General features: G+C 59.0%; 2 protein-coding genes across 2 annotated transcripts in view; one reads left to right on the forward strand and one right to left on the reverse strand.

The window, feature by feature from the left end:
- The first annotated feature begins 756 nt into the window (after nucleotides 1–756).
- On the forward strand, nucleotides 757–5,808 carry SLC38A8 (solute carrier family 38 member 8). The gene is made up of 10 exons (XM_049804372.1): nucleotides 757–927; nucleotides 1,460–1,658; nucleotides 1,871–2,024; nucleotides 2,191–2,295; nucleotides 2,608–2,665; nucleotides 2,931–3,045; nucleotides 3,180–3,327; nucleotides 3,422–3,621; nucleotides 3,815–3,866; nucleotides 5,437–5,808. Exons 1-10 carry the CDS (start codon nucleotides 757–759, stop codon nucleotides 5,531–5,533), a joined length of 1,299 nt encoding a protein of 432 aa, XP_049660329.1. The 3' UTR covers nucleotides 5,534–5,808.
- Nucleotides 5,809–6,339: 531 nt separating this feature from the next.
- The window catches only part of NECAB2 (N-terminal EF-hand calcium binding protein 2), an 86,098-nt gene continuing 73,959 nt past the window's right edge, over nucleotides 6,340–18,478 (reverse strand). The window contains exons 6-13 of the mRNA XM_049804377.1: nucleotides 12,171–12,307; nucleotides 8,976–9,094; nucleotides 8,714–8,793; nucleotides 7,846–7,902; nucleotides 7,604–7,716; nucleotides 7,197–7,274; nucleotides 6,732–6,823; nucleotides 6,340–6,557 (exon numbers count right to left, since the gene is read on the reverse strand). Coding sequence (XP_049660334.1) covers nucleotides 6,529–6,557; nucleotides 6,732–6,823; nucleotides 7,197–7,274; nucleotides 7,604–7,716; nucleotides 7,846–7,902; nucleotides 8,714–8,793; nucleotides 8,976–9,094; nucleotides 12,171–12,307 — 705 coding nt within the window. The 3' untranslated portion in view covers nucleotides 6,340–6,528. The remainder of the gene's footprint in view (nucleotides 6,558–6,731; nucleotides 6,824–7,196; nucleotides 7,275–7,603; nucleotides 7,717–7,845; nucleotides 7,903–8,713; nucleotides 8,794–8,975; nucleotides 9,095–12,170; nucleotides 12,308–18,478) is intronic.

The following is an 18,478-nucleotide window of genomic DNA, read 5'->3' on the forward strand; positions in this document are numbered from 1 at the left end:
CGTGTGGGTCCCCTGCAGCACCAGTCACCCCATCCTGTTATCCCGGCACCCCTTTTCCCTGCGTGGAGCAGGGGATGGGACGGGGTGGCTCCTCACTAAGGTCTCCAAGTGCCCGGTGGGCTTTTTAGCTGCTGTGGAGACACCGAGGGGTGCTGGCCTCATCGCGCACCCAAGGAGCGGAGAAGCATCAACCAGCCAAACCGCCTGAAGGGCGCTCGCTGCAGCCGCCTTCCCTCGACCTCCCTGCCGCGGTCTGTTCCAAAGTGCCTCATGGTGGGAATTTCATGGATGGGGTGAATGCAGCTGGAACAGGGAGTCCCCAGCCCAAGCCCCGTGCTGGGAGCTGCTGGGGCTGCTGGTTTTCCTGTGGTCTGTACTAGCTCTTGGAGGCTTGGGGATACCCGCAGAGAGCGGGACGCGGACTGCCGCCGGTCCCGAGCTAGGGCGCTGCGTGAACCGTGGACCCCCGCTCTCCACGGGAGCTTTGGGGCGATGCCCGCTCCCCTGCACCCGAGCCGGGGTGGGATCGGGACGGGGCTTTCCTTGGGTGAGCTCGGGTGGGGTTTCCCACGACCGGCTCCTGCCCCGTCCCCCGGTGCCCCCTCCCCGCTGGTGCGGGGGGTGGGGGTCCGCGGAGCCCCCGCGCTCACCCGCGCCCGCCTCCGCGGGGCCCGGCGGAGGGGGGGGGGGGCGCGAAAGGGGGGTTGCTCTCCCCCTGCCCGCCCCGGCCCAGAGCCCTGCCGAGGAGGCGCCAGGATGGAGCGGGCGGCGGGCGAGGGCCGGCCCCTGCTGCCGGGCAGCGCCGGGCTCTCCTCCGCCGGCGCCGTTTTCATCATGCTGAAGTCGGCGCTGGGCGCGGGGCTGCTGAGCTTCCCCTGGGCCTTCGGCAGGGCCGGCGGGGCCGCCCCCGCCCTCCTGGTGGAGCTGGTAAGGCGGGGGGGGGGGGGGGGGGGGCCGAGCCGGCGTGGGGGGGGGGACGGGGGCGAGGGGCTGAGGGCAGCGGCGTCCCCATAGGGAGCCGAGATACCTGCCGGCCTGGGGAAAAGGGGCGAGGGGAAGGCGGGGTTCACCTGCCCCGGCATTTGGGGGGGCTGGCGGGGGCACCCTTCCCTTTGTACCTGCGTCCCGATCCGGGCTGAAAGGGAGAACAGGGGTGCAAAAGCCGCTGCCGCCTTAGAGATCCTCTTGGCGTCTGAAGCCGCGCTTTTAGCTGGCTTTTAGCTCAACCTAAAATAAAATTGGTGGCTGGTCCCCTATATGCCCCCAAACCCTCAAATCTAAACCCAAAGTATCACATAGGGCTGTTTCTCCATCCTTTTGCTGGGTCGTGTTACCCGGGGCCACAAGGTGACCTGGCTGGCAACCTGGTCCCTGGCCATGGCCCTTCTGGGTCCCCCCCTGGGTCTGGGGGGTGATGGAGGGTCCTGGTGGTGTTTCTTCCCGGGTCCTGTCCCCACAGGGCTCGCTGGTCTTCCTGGTGAGCGGGCTGGCGGTGCTGGGCTATGCCGCAGCTCTCAGCGCCCAGCCCACCTACCAGGGGGTCGTCCGGGCGGTGTGCGGGGCAGCAGCGGGGAAGCTCTGCGAGGTCTGCTTCCTCCTCAACCTCTTCATGATCTCCGTGGCCCTCCTCAGGGTGGTGGGTGACCAGCTGGAGAAACGTGAGTTGTTTCCCCCCCTACCACGTTCGGGGCCGGTGGCTCCCGGGGGTGAGAGGCAGGTGGTCCCACGTGGGCTGGGGGCAGCCCTGGGGTTTTCTTGGGACCCCCCCCCCAAGGATGTGGGGCTCCCTGGCCCTGGCATGATGTGATGCTCCCAACCTCCTTGGGCCATCTTTCGGGGTGCTGCTGACCCCCCCCACTGCCCCCTGCAGTGTGTGACTCCTTGTACCCCAATGGAACGCTGAGCGGGGCCCCCTCACCGCCCCCCTGGTACGTGGACCAGCGCTTCACCCTCTCGGCTCTCTGCATCCTCGTCATCTTCCCGCTCTCTGTCCCCAGGGAGATCGGCTTCCAGAAGTACTCCAGGTACCACCTGGGCCACCCTTGTGGCGGCCCACCCCTGGGCATCCTATACCCCTGGCCACCTCCTCCCGGGTCCCTGTGGGGCCACAGGACACCCCTCCCACCCACCCCCATGTCCCCCCCGGGCTGCCAGGGTTCTGCATGCTGATGCTCTCCCATACCCTGGCAGCATCCTGGGCACGCTGGCCGCCTGCTATCTCACCCTGGTCATCATCCTGAAATACTACCTGCAGGCAGAGAGCCTGAGCTCGTCCGAGCCCCCCCAGCCCTCCAGGTAGGGGGGGGGTCAGCCCCGCGTCCCTCCCACCCCATCTTCTGTGGCATCAGCAGTGGCATGGGGCAAGGCTGGAGGCCATGCAGGGAGTGGCCATGGGGGGGCGGGGGGTGAGCTGGGGACGGCACTGGCAGGGTGGTGGGTGGGTGGCAGCCCCCAGCCCCAGCTTTCACTCCAGCAATCCCCCCATCTCCCAAAATCACCGGGCAGAAGGTTCCTGCAGGCTTCACAGCTTATGCCACCAAGGTCCCCTCTGTGTCTGGGGGCCTCACACCCCTTGCTCTGCACTTCCTCCCCCCCCCCATGACACAGGGCCTCCTCCTGGGCCTCCATCTTCAGCGTCATCCCCACCATCTGCTTTGGCTTCCAGGTAGGTCATCCCCACAGTCCCCGGCTGCCGGGGCAGTGCTGGCAGCCTCCTGCAGCGTCCCGGACCGTGGGGACACCATCCCTTGGGGGGGGGAGTGTGCAGGGAAGGGGACCCATGGCTGTCACCAGTGGTGGTTGTGGGGCAGGACACAAGCCCCTGGGGATGGGGGAGAGTGGGACAGGGCACCCACGGGTGGGAGGGAAGTCACTGGGGGTGGGGGTTGTCCCTGCATGGGGCCCCAGCACCATGCCCCCCTGCCTTGCAGTGCCACGAGGCTTGCGTGGCCATCTACAGCAGCATGCGCAACCAGAGCTTCTCCCACTGGGTCACCGTCTCTGTGCTCTCCATGCTCATCTGCCTGCTCATCTACTCCCTCACCGGTAACCCCAGCACCAGAGCCCTTCACCCCCTCCTTGCCCCAGGGGTTCCCCGGCCCCAGGCTCATCCATCCTCCTTGGGGCTCCTCTGTCCTTCTCACTGGCACGGCCGCCCACCCCCGCCTCCCCATCGGCAGGGCTCTACGGCTACCTGACCTTCGGCGAGGCCGTGGCGTCCGACATCCTGATGTCCTACCCAGGGAATGACCCGATCGTCATTGTCGCCCGCCTGCTCTTCGGCGTCTCCATCGTCACCATCTACCCCATCGTGGTGCTGCTGGGCAGGTGAGGGGGTGGTGGCGAGCCAGGTTGTTCCTCCCGGCCCGTGTGGCTCTGCCGGGTGCCGTCAGCCCCCCCCCGACCCCCCCCCCCCCCCCAGGTCAGTGGTGCGAGATGTGTGGTCAACGCCCAAGTGCGGGGCCGCGGCGGTACCCGAGGCGCACGAGCGGCGGAACCGGGTGGCACTGACAGTCGCCTGGATGGCCGCCACACTCGCCATCGCCCTGTTCGTCCCGGACATTGGCAAGGTCATTGAGCTCATTGGAGGCATCAGCGCCTTCTTCATCTTCATCTTCCCAGGCAAGAGTGAGCAGTGGGAGGGAGGGGAGGGGGTCACCGGTGCCAAGAGCGTCGCTGCGGTGGGGCTGTGGTGGTAGGTGGCTCATCCTGGCCCCATTTTGGGGGTGCAGGGGAGTGCTTGTGGGGGATGCCACGGCGGGGCCTGGGCAAAGGGTGCCATGACAGCGGGGCTGAGCCTCTGTGTTGGCGGCAGGGCTGTGCCTGGTGTGCATGACTGGGACTCGCACCCTCAGACCACGCAAAAAGTGAGTGCCTGTGGGCTCGGCGGTGCGGGCAAAGGCAGGGGTACGGGCAAGGGCAGGGGCAGGGTGCAGCATCCCATGACCCATGGCTTGGGCAGGGTCCCTGGGGGTCACCCTGGCCAAGGTGGGAGCCCCATGAGGAGGGGGATTTGGGGCACCTGTAAGCACTGAAAGCAGGAGCACTTGCTGCGGGACGTGAGGTCTGTGGTGGGGCTGAAGGCTGGGTAGGGAGGGATGTGCTCTGACCTTGGAGTTATCAGGGATGTGCCCAGGCATTGGGGAGGTGCCCAAACATTGGGGATGTGCCTGGGTACCAGGCGTGTGCCCAGGCAACGGGGTTGTGCCCAGGTATTGGGGGTGTGCCCAGGTATTGCGGGTCTGCCCAGGCATCAGGGAGGTGCCCAGGTACCAGACCCCTTGCAACGCAGAGCAGTTGTAGAGGAAGGAGAGCCGTGGTGTTTGGAAGCACTGGAGAATCCGGAGGGGGCTTGGGCGGGAGTCAGAGGGGCACGGTGCCCCAAGGCAGGCAGTCGTCAGGTGTTTAGTGTCTGCTGTGCCCATGCGGTGCGTCCCCATCACCACTCCTGGCTGGAGAGGCTGGGGCATAGCAGCGGCCTGTGTTGGGGGGACCTGGGACAGTGCTGGCAAGTTTTGGGGTAAGCGTGTGCCAAAGCGTGTCTGCGGTGCCCGTGGGGGAGCAGCAGAGTCTGAGTGAGGATGGAGGTGATGTGAGGGGGTCCTGTCCCCCATGGCAGCTGGAGAGAGCACCCCTGGACCTTGGGGTCTCAGCCAAGAGGGTGTCCTGGGATGGGGGCAGGGGCAAGGCTGTCTGGGCAGGGGCGAGGGTGCCCCTGGGGATGCTGAAGTGCTGGGGGGGCAAGGCAGGAGGTAAGCAGGGGCACCCAGGTGGGCGACAAGGACTTGGAGAGGTGCCTCAGGGAAACCTGCCAGGGCGTGAGCCCGGGAGTGCTGTCACGAGGAGGGGACAACATGAGCCGGAGCGATGGGGACAGTCCCAGCCTGCCTGGGGCAGTTCGGGAAGGTGCACGGTGCCGACAACCCCACGACAGAGCAGCACCGAGGTTTGGGGGTGAGTGCCACGTCCTGGGGGCTCGGTGTCCAGTTGAGAAGGGGGGCTGTGTGCCCGGCGAGAGGGGGACAGGGAGGTGCCGACCCACAGGTCACGGGACTGGGGATGGGGCAGGGGTGGGGGCATGCGGCGGTAGGGTGAGGACTGGGGGGGTGTGGGAGCGGCCATGCCTGAGCATGGGGGGCTGATGTGGGTCTGTGCCCCCTCAGCGGGGCTGCTGGGCACAAGCAGAACCGGGGTTGGTCTCGTGGTGGCGGCTGCCAGGCTTTTGACCAGATTTCGTGTATCATTGCAGTGGGCACGGGTATGAGCCGGAGGGGCTGCCGGGGTCTTTGGCCATCCACCGGGAGCGATGCAGAGGAGCATAGCAGAGAAGGCTGAGCGCCCACAGAGGGCCCCACACCCGGGGGGCCGGGGGCCAGGGGGTGGCATGTTACTGGGGGTTGGTTCTGTCCCACCGGCCCCCTGCTCGTGTCCCCACAGGGCTGCTTTCATCGCCTGGGGTGTCCTCTCCGTGCTCTGCGGCACCTTCGTCTGCGGGCAGAGTGCTGCCCTGGCCGTGCTGGGGCTGCTGCACTGAGGGGCAGCGGACCCCACTATTGTGCCCCACCCCACCATGACCGCCCCCACCCTGGACAGCCACCCTGGACACGGCGACGCTGCTGGATCCCATCACGGTTTTATTTGGCATCACCGTCCCTGTTGTACAGCGGCTAATAAAGATGGGACAGGGTATCGGCGAGGGCCCTGCGCCATGCACCCTGAGGGATCCCCACGCACGGCGGGGTGGGGGCAGGATGGGCAGCGAGCGCTGCACACGCACAGACAGACCACAGATAGACGTATAGACCCCAGGAAGGGGGGGGGGGGGGGGAGGAAGGGCACCCCCCCCCACACCTGCAAGGCACCTGCTGCCACCACACACACACAAAGGAAACCCCTCGGGACCACCCACACCCCGCAGGACTAAAAGGCACCCCAATAGCAGGACTACCCTCCCTTTGCCACCATCCTCAACTCCCCCCCACTCAGGGACAGGAGCCCCCATCCCTGTAGGCACACACACACTGCTCCAGGCACAGTCTCACCCCCCAGCCCCCTCCCTGGGTGGTCCTGGGGACTAGCAGGGACCCCCCCAACTTATCCACTCCAGGGGGGCTCCAGCCTCCCACTCCCACCCCTGTTACTCATCACTGGCTCCCTACCCCTGCCTTGCCCCCTCCCCATCACCTGGCTGCCTGCACCCTGCCTCCCCCACTCCCTGACTGCCCATGCCTGGGGGAGGCCCCCCCCCCCTCGCCAAACCCTGCCAGCTGCTCTTTGGCAGACCCCAGGGGGACACCCCCTACGTCCCCCCAACTCCCGCCTCCCCCAAGACCACCCCACTCCAGGGAGAGGTGACCCAGGTGATGGGGTAGCCAGCAGGGGGGATCCTATGGGGTGCTGGGGACACACACAGGGGTTTCCTTCACTGCAGACAGGTCACACCGACAGCTCCCACCCACCCCAGCCACGCAGGGAGTCACGGCCACCCCGCAGCGGGGACGGATGATGGCGGGCCCCCGGCAGCAGTGATCACTCTCGGCTCAGGGTGCACCAGGCAGCTGCAGAGGAACAGCACAAGAGGGTCACCTCTGCCCAGCCCCGCACCACCCCAACCCACCCAGCCCACCCAGCGCACACTGCCCCATGCCCCCTGCCCACCCCAGCTCCCCAACAGTGGTGCTGGCCACCCAGGGGTCCTTCTCCCCGACCCCGCAGGGCAGGCACCCTCCTACCTGGCACGGCCACGCTGGAGACGGCCTCGGGCTGGCTCAGCGTGTCCACCTTGACGTGCTGGAAGCCCTTGCAGGTGGCACTCTGCAGGTGCCTGCGCCCGGGTGGGAAAGAGTGGGCGACAGCCTCCCCTAAGTCACCGTCCCAGCCCCCTGCAACCCCGTCGGCTCTGGCAAGGGCTGGGTGCCAGCAATCCCGCCCACCCTCCCCTTAGGCAAAGCACCCTGCTGTGGTTCAGGACAACGTAGACCTCCCATTCCCCCATGTCCACAGGCATCCCCAGGCAGAAGATGCACAGAGACCTCCCAAGCCCCCTGTCCCCTTTACAGTGACAGCCCCAGGACAGACAGATTGATCCTCGTCCCTGCCATCAGACAGGGGATGCAGCTTGGGACTCAGCAGCTCCAACACCCCTCCGCGCCTGAGCACCCCACCCAAAAATGAGCTCTTTGCGCCCCCTCCCCTACCTCTTCCAGTCCTCCTCAGTCTCCCAGAACTCGTAGATGATGAAGGTGACCCCATCGGGCAGCTTCACCGCGGTGACGCTGGCAGGAGCGGGGAGAGGGATGAGCCCTGAACCATGGGGCATCCCTCCCACCTCAGCCTCTGCAGCCACAGGCACACTGTAGGGTAGGCCACCAAGGGGGTGACCCCAGCCCCAGCAGCCCAGGTGGGGGGACCTCCCCCCACCACCACCACCCCAGCACTCCCCAGCCCATACAAAAGGGTTTTGGTGGCCAAGCATCACTACACCCCCAAATCCTGGCTGGTTTGCCTCAGCCCTTCACTTGGTGGAGTGCCCCTTGCTGTGAGGGCAGCTGGACAACCCCTGCCCCCCCTGCCCCTCCGCTGCACGTCTGCCGGTGGTACCCACTGGAAGCAGTCCCGCTCCCCGGCCACGCTCTTCAGGTACTGCTTCAGGGAGCTGCAAAACTCGCCCAGATGCTTGTGCGACACCGTCATCTCATCCCGCACCAGGAGGAGGTACTGCCAGGCCCCCCGAAACACAGTGGCATGTGAGACCCAAAAAACACATTGACACGCCCCACCCCCAAGTCCGATGCCACGCTGCAGGGACACCCCAGCACCCCATGGGTGGTGGCCAGGTACTCTCACCGTGCAAGCCGTGCTCTCGCTGTCCGACAGCCGCTGGTGCAGGTCAAACCAGAGAGTCTGGGAAAAGGGGGAAAAGGTGGGGGGGCGGGGGCTGAGGCTTTGTGTCCCTCCTAGGCTGGCAGGTTTCTGTCCCTGTGCTTGGCATTATGGGCTGTTCCCCCTTCTCTGCAGGGGATGGCTCCAAGAGCTGTTTGCACCTTAACATCCTCCCATCAAGACCCTCTGCAAAAGCTTCCCGTGCTCCCAGTGCAGCCGACATCCCCAACACCACGTCCTCGCATCAGCCCCAAAATAGCTGTCACCTTTCCACGATCCCTGAATTGTCCCTGGGGTGGCATGAGCAGGGGTACCCATCCCTCCTCAGTGCCCACTTGCACCTTCCCAGCCCTGGGCACACTCTTATTTCCTCTAGCAACCACAATCAACATTTTTCTGCCCTCAACCTTCACGGCACCTCTCTGCTGCCACGTACAGCACCACTTTTCCCCTGTCCCCTTCTGCCCTGAAAGTGCAAACCAGGAGGATTTCAGAAACCTCTCCTGTACTGCAACTTTTTCTCCTTCAAGTCCCTAGATGGAGTAAGACTGCCTCTGCAAGAGACATTGTCTTCTTCCTTATGTTTTTCCGTGTTTAAATAAACTCAGTTAATTATTCCACATTCAATAGCTGCCATCAGCTCGTCAGATGCAATATCCTCCAACATCATCACCACCAGCAACCCAACTCCCACCCGTGGCCCGTGCATGCCACAGCACAGGGATGGGCATGGCTACCTCTTGATCACCTCTGTTCCAACCAGGGCAGGAAGGTGCTGGGGCTGCGGGGACACCCAAGGGACAGCCCCATGCATGGAAATGCTGGCCCTTACCTTGTCCTCCAGCCTGCCGATCAGCTCGGCGAGCCTGTTGATCTGCCCCTCCAGCCCCTCCGCCTTGGTGTCGGGGGACCCTGCGCAGAGCCAGGAGGCAGTGATGGAGCAATAGGCACCCACGGACACCCCCAAGAGCCCTGTTGCCCTCCGGGGAAGTCAAGCATTGCCTCCGTGCTGCCGTGGAGACCAGAGCTCCCTTCCCCAAGTGCCCCCAACCACTCCAGGCTGCCAGTGCGGCTGGGAAGCGGCCATTGCTTACCAGTCTGGAAGCTCTTCCCATGCTCCCTGGGGACCATCCAGTTGGTGGGAGAGTAGCTGGGCACAGAGCTGTCGTACCAGGTGTCCATCAGACCGTGGCCAGCCTTGCTGGGGTAGTGCCTGCAACCAGAGAGCACATGGGCGGTCAGGGAGGGCAGAGCTGGGCACATACAGCACAGCGTGAGTCAGCCCCAGGGAGCCGACATCGGAGCAGCCTTTTTGGCAGCTCTGCCACCAACACCAGACCCCTTGGAGAGCAGCAGTGCCTGCACCGTGCCCAAGCAGCACAGGCTTCCCTCCCATATCATCCTTCAAAATCACCTGGCATGGGGAGTGGGTCAGAACTAGAGCAACAGCAGTGGGCTGCTCCCAGCAGCCATCACTTTTCTTTCCTGCTTATGAAACACCGCAGCAGCCCTCCTGGCATCTCCTGCAGCCCTCGGGGATTTTTTCTTCCCTAGACAGACACCCACAACATTGGGTGCCAGTAGCTGTGCCCAGCCGGCTGGCTGCACCTTAATGGGGCTGGTTTTGCAGTCGGATGGCTTTGGCGACTAATGTGGGAAAAGGTGCTGTCGCATAGGCTGCCCATGCCCAAATTGCTGCCCATGAGCAGGGGAAGCCTGCCCACCCGGCAGCCTGGCCGTGCATCCCATCAACAGGCTGCAGCCGCAGTTCTCCTGGAGAATGGAGACACATCCACCATAGCATCTCCTCCACCTTGCTTCTTCCTCTGGGGCTACAAAGCCCATTTGGCCTAGCTCATCCTGCAACACCTCTTGGAGAAAAGGAATGTGTGCGTATGTGTGCATACACACATGCTCATGCATGCACGTACCCCTGAGACATCAATGACCATCCAGCCCCAGCTCCTTGGTGGTCCCCCCCAGGCCCTCATTCATTTGCAAGTCAGAGGGGATGCTAAGAACCCCCCACAAGGGTTTGCAGCTGCCATCTGGGTGCGGAGAGATGGGAATGGGTTTTGGGAAGTATGAGCCTTTCTTTCTTTCCTCCTCCACTGATGGGAAGCCTGAATCGCAGAGGGAGAGGTTGAGCTGCTCAGAGGGTTTCTAGCGTTTCCTTCCAGTGAGAGCAGCTCCATGCCAGCTGCCCACTGGTGGAGGTGCCCGGGAGCCCTGGCTCACCTTGGCATCTCTTGCCAGCCATGCGGATCCCGGCTGGAGGCAACACGCCGAGCACCGGGGAGCCAATGGGCACAACAATGGCTGGCATTGTCCCTGCCCTCCTGTCCCTCCTCAGGCACCCAGCTCCCTCCGAAGCACAGCAGTGGGTGCCCTCTCTACCCTCCCTGACTACACGTGACTATTTCAGCTGGCTCCTCTGGTGCCAAGGCAGCAATGTCCAGGCAGCTGTTGTCCTCCAAAATCAGCCAGTGTGGACTTGGCCACGTACATGGGAACATGAGAAGCAGATCTGGTCCTGAAGAACATCCCCAAGATAAGAAAGCAAGAACAGCGATAAAGGTGGCAGGAAAATCCTGGTTGCTACAGGCTGTGCAATAATCCCACTGCTGGTGCTGAATAATCCCCAGTCAATAGGCAGGAAATTAGGTGAGAACAGACAGAGATTTCTTTTTAATCACAATTTAATGAGGTGTCTCAGGCTTGGATGTTCTGCTCTCTCGCTTTGTTTTACAGCCCTTTATTTTGGTGTTTTTTAGGCCACCTCTTTGTCTTCATGTGGATGCATGAGATGATAATTTTTTGTGGTTGTTGGTTTATTTTTTCTATTATCACCATGAGAAAACAACTACAATAGTCCTCATTATGAGCTGGGCCCACACGTCAGCAAATAAAAGCCAGCAAAGTCTTTCATGGGCTCTAATTGCTCCATCTGATGTCGGGCTTGTTTCCTCCTCATTGTTTCCCAGGAGCTCTTACTTTTTCCACATTTTGTACAAGGTTTGCCACAGGCCAGCAGTTTCCTTCCAAAATGGGGAGAAGAAAGCAATGTGGGTTGATGAAACCCAGAGCATTCCTCTTAGGAAAGCTGGTGAGATGTCACCTGCGCTGCCCAGGGTCTCACTGTGTACCAGGCAGCAACAGCTCCTGTGAGAGCAGCCCACTGCCGCCTGTTCAGGATGCAACTGCTGTTGATGTTAAAAACCCAAACCACCAAGACCTGGCTGCAGTGAAGCATTTGGGGACGTCAGCCCCTGCGGCCTGGGAGCTGGGATTTTCACTCTTTGTGATTGGTCCACGTGCCTCGGGCCCCTCTGCCTGCCCACAGCCTGGGGAAGCCAAGGCTTCCCCCCCAAGCATCCCATGGGCTCCTGGTTTGCAGGTATGGCAGGAGAGGGATTCGCCTCATGAGCATCTGATGAAGAGGGATTCGCCTCATGAGCATCTGATGAACGGTTTCCATGGCAACCTGTCCTGGTTACAGCTGGTGACGGGCGGTACTCTGGTACTCTGGGGAGGTGAGTGACACTGTGACACCAAGGGGGGCTGTGCTGAGGTTTGGGCTATGCTGCTGGGTACCCCTTCTATTTCAGCCCTGGCAGCACTTGAGAAATCTTGAAACTGTTTCCTCTGTCTTCTCCAAGTTTGGTAGCACGTGTTGGACTGCTGGGCTGGGGATGGTCCCCTCACATGGGACCCGTGGACGGCAGTACCTGTCCCCAGTGCACAAGCACCTTTTGCCTTTGTGGATGATTTCACCCGCTGGGTGCCCCGGCAGGAGGGACGGCATCCCCGGCACGGGAAGCCGCCCACCGTGGGCTGTCCCCAGCACACCCCAGACAGCCACCCCACTGCTGGTGCCTGTGTTTTGCCCTGGATGGGACTGGTGGTTTTGCTCAGAGAAGCAGCCCCATGCACCCAGCACTGCCCAGCCCAGCTCCAGGGTGCTGTGCCCTTGTTTTCATCCCCTCCTGCACCACTTGTGGGTGAAGGGGTCAAGAGGGACCCTTCGGGCTGCAGGAGAGTAAGAGACAGGGCAAGACAGAGTGGCAGAGGAAAGTCCCAAGAGCTCTCAGAGAGCCGGGAAGGGAGGCAAAGAGAAAGGCAGCCACTTGCCTGGCTCCCCTTTGCTCCCGCACACCATCTGCTGCATTTTCCCTTGCCTGGCAAAAGCAGCCTCCTCATCCTTTCCCTCCCTCCCCCCCCCCCCCCCCCCCGCCCCGTGCACCAAAATCAACCGGGAAGCAGAGAGGAGGGCAGGAGGTGCGGCAGACCTGGCGGGGTTGGTTTGCTCGTCGATGGCATCCACGGCACTCTCCACAGAGCTCAGCAGCGACTGGGTCTGGTTCGCTGTCTCCTTCAGCAGGAAGCGGGTCACGAACTGGTCCACGTTGCTGCCGCTCTCGTACACCTGCCAAGGCAGACAGCGAGCACGGTGAGACCCAGCACCGAGCGGCCAGCGCCAACGGGCACCCTGGCTGGTGCAGCATCCACCCAACATCTCACACGCAAGCTGGTCGCCTCCATGTCCCCAACTGTAAGGGCCACAGGAGGAATGAGTACGTGCTTTCCCACCCCACAGGAAGCATATAGCCCTCCAGCTTCTGTGGGTCGCCCAGCATATAGACGCTCCAGCATCCATCACTCCTAGGACAGACTTATAGAGGCTGTGATGGGAGTGTGGGCAGCGAGGCACATCAGCATTACTTTATTTATAGATAAATAAACAATGTAAAGAAGTGATTACCTAAAGTCCATAGTTGCTCTCTTTACTGTGATCTTAAATTACCTGACTATTGCCTTGCAGGGCAAGACCCAGTAGGTGCAGGTGTGAGAAGTGGTCCCTCCTGTGCTTTGGAGATCCCTGCTCTGAGAACTTCATCATGTTATTTAGTGCCTTAGTCCACAACGGTATGGCCAACACAGTGCTAAAGTAAAAGGGGTTTGGGACGATGAACATGGCTTTCACTGGGGAGCTGCAAGCTGAAGATGCCTTCAAGCCAGCAGCAGAAAGCACTGGCAGTCCCCACCCAGTCTCCCTTCCATCCCACACTGCGAGACAAGAGCCTCAGCATATTTTGGTATTAGAGTTTTTTATTCTGAAGAGGGAGAAAAGGAAAGCTCTGGCCTTTTGGGGCCAGAGGCAGGATGCAGACAGCCTGCAGAGCAGGAGTGCCTTCAGCAGGATGCAGGCTGCTCCTGGGGAGCTTTGGTGGAGGAGGACAAGCTGTTCGAGAAACAGAAGCTCCCAGGGTAATCCAAACCCTCCCAAGAGAGAAAACACTTAATAAAATGTTTTAACACCACAACCGATCGGCTTAAAGCACCCAGGGCCCCTTCCCCAGCACAGCCTTGCTGTGCCCTGCCCATGGCACGGTCCTGCTCCTCCACCTCCTGCCAGCCACTGGCAGAGGCAAGACACCAGCACAACTGGACGGGCACCGGCTCAACCAGTACAATACTGGCCCAACCAGTACAACATTGGCCCAACACCACTCCAACCAGTCCAACACCAGCCCAACAGGTCTGACCCCAGCTCAAACACACCGAGATCAGCCCAGCCAGGCTACTGGCCACACCAGGTCTGGCTATAGCTAACCACTCAGCATCAGAGCTAAAAACACTTGTGGTGAAAAAAAAGGGTCCTCTAAACCCAAACTCACTAGCATCATTTTTTCCCCAGACTCTTTCTAACCCATCAGTGCCTGCTGGGACAGCATGTGGCCCCGGCAAACAGCTGCATGCCGGCACCTCCTGGCATGGGACTCCTCCAGGACCCATAACTTTTTGCTGTGATGAGACAGGGATGGATGCCCCTGGCTCCTGGCATGCCACCAGCAATGACCAAACTCAGGGGTGACACCGGAGTGGTCCCAGCACCACCAGTTATCTGAGCACTCAGCGGCACAACGTAAGTACCCCAAGCTCCCCAAAGCAAATTATTCTTGTTTTATGGTGAAGCGATTAATAAGGGTTATTTCCATGGCAACCAGAGCAGCTCTGCAAGAACCTGGAGGGCCTTTATCTCTTATTTTAAATCATAAAAGAAGAATGAGCTGAAGAAAAACACTTCTGGGGAAACTGGTCGCAGAGCTGATTTCTCACCCCTGATTTGGTAGGGGACCACAAGTTTCTTGAGAGCTTCTTGAGCATCCAACTAGTGTGGTGCTTAACGACTTGTCTCTAACACAAAAAACTTGCTCCCCTCCCTGTCACAGCCATGGTGTTTCCGGGGGAAGTGCATGATGTGGTGATTCCTGCCGGACAGTGATGCTGAAGCAAACTGCCATGCAGTATTCATGATCTCCTGCAGCTGCTCGCTGTAGCACCATTGGGTGGCAGGGAGGGGGACATAAGGAGGGCAGGGACTGATGCGCTGCGTTGCTCTTTCACCAGCACAGCCCATCCCAGGACACTGGGCAAACGGAGATGGGACTGGCTCCGGGCACTCCATGGGCTGCATGACAATCAAGCACCGGGGTGCTCCTCGGATTTGGGGGATGCACTCAGCAGTGCACATGGGACCCTGCCACCTTTTAAGCCTTTCTCCAAGCAGGAGCATGCTCCCCTCTGCAGCCCTGGCAGAGTCCAGCACGCTCCACCAGCACCACCATTATCTGACAGGCTGGTCAGAGGGAGGAAAGCCGGCATCAATGCATGATACGGGGAGATGCGTCAGAAGACCGGGCAGGAGCAGGGCAGGTGTCTCTGGCCAGGGATCATCAAAGCCTCAGAAACACAACCCTTAACACCGAGTGATCGCCTCCAAGTTATGTCGTTCCTCCATGGCCTGGCGATGTTTGAAAACAAGGTCAGACGGCTTAGAAAAACCTGCTCGCATGCTGGTTGTTAATAGTGAGATTCGTAATGCCCTGAAACCAAGCACAGCCGGTGCAGCACCACTCACCCATACAAATGAGTATGATGGAGCAGTGCCCCCATCGGGGCTGCCTCAAGACCACCTCTGCCTTGCTGGGGGGGGAACCAAAGATCAATGTCTCCCTCGCTCTCCCCTTTGGGATTTTGCCTTATTTTACTGGGGAGTGGAGCAGCGGGTGCCATACCATGGGACCACGCAGCCTGCTGGGGCTGGCTGCGCTTCCTTGCCTGCTACGGAGGGGGTTGCTGCTGGGCTATTTGGACCAGGACACCAGTGCCTCCATACTGAGCTCAGACATCTCCTGATAAGTCCTGCCCAGTTTTGCCTTGCTCCGGGCAGGCAGGGAGAGTCATGAACAGGGCAGCCTGAGACCATGGATGCGGCAGCTGGTGGAGCATCACACCGGGCCCCTTCTGTGGGAGGCACAGGCACCACCTCAAGACAAATAAACAGCAGTTGAGCCAAGGGAGTGATGCGAAAACATTTGTTGAGCATTTGGATTGGGAAAAGAATTTTAAATCTAGTCACAAATATTCCTGGATAGCTGGACGATCTCTGTTCTCCCTAGAAAAATACAACTCACTCAGAACGTGCAATATATACTCTATATATACGTGTATTCTTTCCAAGCACTGTGTTATACATACACACAGAGACATAGATATCACATCCAAACAAGTCTGTATAGACAGTGTATTAAATTCACTGTTAAGGTACATCACCCTTCTTCTTCCTCTGCCGGCATGCTCCGGAAAGAGGCCTACACTGGGCCAAATCCACCCCTTTGCCCAGGCAATTACTTTGTCATTTAATACATGTCCCACTACACACAGTCTGGCTAAGAAGGGTGTATTAAATCAATAAATCTCCTTGGCAAAGACATATTATTGCATTTGGGATCTGAAACAATTTCTTTTGTGGTTCCCCGCCTCCATGGCTGCTCTCCCTGTGCACACCCCTGCTTGCAACCAGCAGCCTGCCCGTAATGAAGGCGTAAATATATTAATCAGGCGCTCAGACAGGCTCTGCTCTAATTACAGATAGGTTTTGATTAACTCTCACACCCAGCCCTGCTCTGATTGCTGGCGCTGGGGATCTGATTGCTGCCTTGGCGGAGGGCGGCTGTTCCCGAGGGCTGGGGGCTATGTCCTTCCTTGTGAATTTAATATAGACCTGCAGGCCTCTGGGAGCTGCCACTGCTAAACACAGAGCTGTGCATGCTCCTTTGAGTGGCCGATGGGATTATTCTTTTAATTAAGAGCACAGGTTTTCTGGGACATTGATTTGCCCTGCCGAGCGCGGGGGCTGGCTGCAAGTGGGCTGGCTGGAGCTGGGGGCTGCAACCCCCTGCCCTGAGAGCCCCACTGCTGCTCCAAGCACTACTGCACTGTAGAGATGCAGTAATTCCGTATTAATGTCCCTTTCCAGCGAGATCTGCAACACCACTGCCTTGTCCTCTTCTCCTCTGATAGTTGTCCAAACCATGTACCGCATCCCCCATGGACACTCCAAGCTCATCAACTGATTTTATACCTGCTCTATGCTGCTTATCCCACACTCAGTTTCCCTCCCAGAGGTGCAAAGAGTGCACCGCTGCTTTTCCGTTTCAATCCGTACATCAAATAAATGGGGTAATGTGCTGCTATTTACCTCCACTTTGCTGCTGCTCTGCAGGACTCCATAGCCTCTCTCCTGCAAATGCCACCAAACAATTTCCTGATCAACCCTTCCCATGCCTCGTGTGAATACATCGCCCTCCCTAGCATGGGACCCTGCTCCCTTTGGAAAATTGTATTTATGAAGGTGCAGGCTATGTCAAGTGCTGTCTGATCACGCAGACTGACTCTGGGTGCTAGAATATAAGGCTGCGAGAGTATGTGTAGTTAAATGTTGGGATTTTGTTACCTAATTATAGCCTATAATCTTGGTTCAGCTTTAGGAAAAATCATACAGGTGATTCCCACATTCATTTAAAACAGCTTAACTCCTTACACTGAGATTCGTTGGATGGAGGCATGTTGAGTACAGAGCTATGCCAGCCAGTGCAGATGAATATTGGGGTGTCTGTGATGCTTTTTGGCAGGCCAGTAAGTCCAATAGCTCTGAAATTAAAATGACGGTGGGCTTTTTTTCCTCCACTTAACTGACTCTGGCCATTTGCCAACGAGGCTGTGACATTTGCTCTCAGGAGCTGAGTCTGAAACGTGTGTGCTCAGAGGCTTTTCAGCAATCCCTCAGGCTCTCCTGGAGCACATGTCTTATTTGGCATTGCAAAAACAAGTCATTAAGAAGACCAGCTCCAAAGGAATCCTTCCCATCGTCTTATTAAAACATTTGTCAGTCTGTCCTGGGGAAATTTAATGAGAATAGGTCTTATTAATTCCACCCTGAAGAGTTATTTCCTCCTCGCTTTGCTTGAGAAGTTAAAATATTTTTTGAGATATTCTAATAATTGCTGCTCAATGAAGCCACTTTGTGCCAGAAGCTCTCGGAGGGGCACATTTCCAAGCCTGCTCTTTTCCATCCAGCTAGTCCATTAGCTCAAGGCTACAAACTGGCATGACAGATACTACCCTACTGCAGAGTATTTTGCTGGCAAGCCTTGGTTGAGGAAGGAGCAGGGTGGCCTTTGAAGAGGCAGAGGAGAGTGAAAAAAGGCATCTCTCCCTTTACTACATCCCCAGCCACCTGACCTTGATGTCTGCTGCTGCAAACGGGTGGCTGCATGCATCTGCAGTGAGAAGCAAATGTAAAAGCCTGATTGAAAGGATGGCCTTGAGATTTCGGCAGCGAATGGCTCTCAGGAGAGCCTCCGAAAGCGTCATCATCTGACAAACTGGGGCATGAGTCAGAGACATTGAAAAATGAGAAGAGGAAGGAGTGGAAAAAGAACAACTTGCTTTAGCCACAGGTAGCTGGGGAAATACTGCTCAGTACTGGGTCCTCTGGTCAGTCAGCCGAGGTCCAAGCCCCAAATCCCACCCCTCTCTTCATGTCACAGGCCTTTTATGTGCCTGTAATGCACCTTCCCCCACACAGCAGGTGCACACATTGGGGCACAGCCTGCTCAAAGCCCGGCCACAGCTCTTCTGGCTTTCCGTTTCTGTATGCACCTGCCCCAAATCTGCCCGAATTCTGGCACAGGTTAATGAAAACACCCTTGGGATGTGTTACCTGTACAAATCACAGCTGGGATTTTGGTGCCACTGAGTGCTCAGACTTGCCAACACCGGTGTCGAACATCCCTCACCAGGCATTACAAACTGATGCCTAAAACTGGGCTCTCATGGCCATGTTCCTGGGGGTATCAAATGACTGAAAAAGGAGATTTTCAATGTTGTTGAGCATCTCAAAGCTTCTTCACTGGCATTTTTAAAGGTCACTGTTTAGCTCGTTAAGACTACAAGATGTAAAATATAAATGATTCTGCACCACCCACGGACTCAGAGACCCTCCCGCAACAACCCTGCACCTTCCCTTTGCCTTGCAGCGTTACAGCCTGACCAGCGAGGCTTTCCAGTGCTGGTTTTCAGCAAGATTGGCCAAATTGGCTGACATTTACCAAGCCTGGGGACATTGACGGCTTCTCCAATTTTTATTAACTCCAACCACCGCCAAAGCACGCCCACAGAGCAATGGCACTGAACCGAGGAGGCTTTTCAAATGGAAACTAAAGCCAATTCTGTTTCACTCACACTTTTC

This window comes from Accipiter gentilis, chromosome 7 (assembly GCF_929443795.1).
Source record: "Accipiter gentilis chromosome 7, bAccGen1.1, whole genome shotgun sequence".
NCBI classification, from domain to species: Eukaryota; Metazoa; Chordata; class Aves; order Accipitriformes; family Accipitridae; genus Astur; species Astur gentilis.

Bases quoted from the DNA above. Each gene is read 5' to 3' on its own strand.
- SLC38A8 (XM_049804372.1), top strand. From the start codon at position 757: ATGGAGCGGGCGGCGGGCGAGGGCCGGCCCCTGCTGCCGGGCAGCGCC. The intron at 1,659-1,870 runs GTGAGTTGTTTC...TGCCCCCTGCAG, and splicing joins GGGTGACCAGCTGGAGAAAC to TGTGTGACTCCTTGTACCCC. The intron at 3,867-5,436 runs GTGAGTGCCTGT...GTGTCCCCACAG, and splicing joins ACCCTCAGACCACGCAAAAA to GGCTGCTTTCATCGCCTGGG.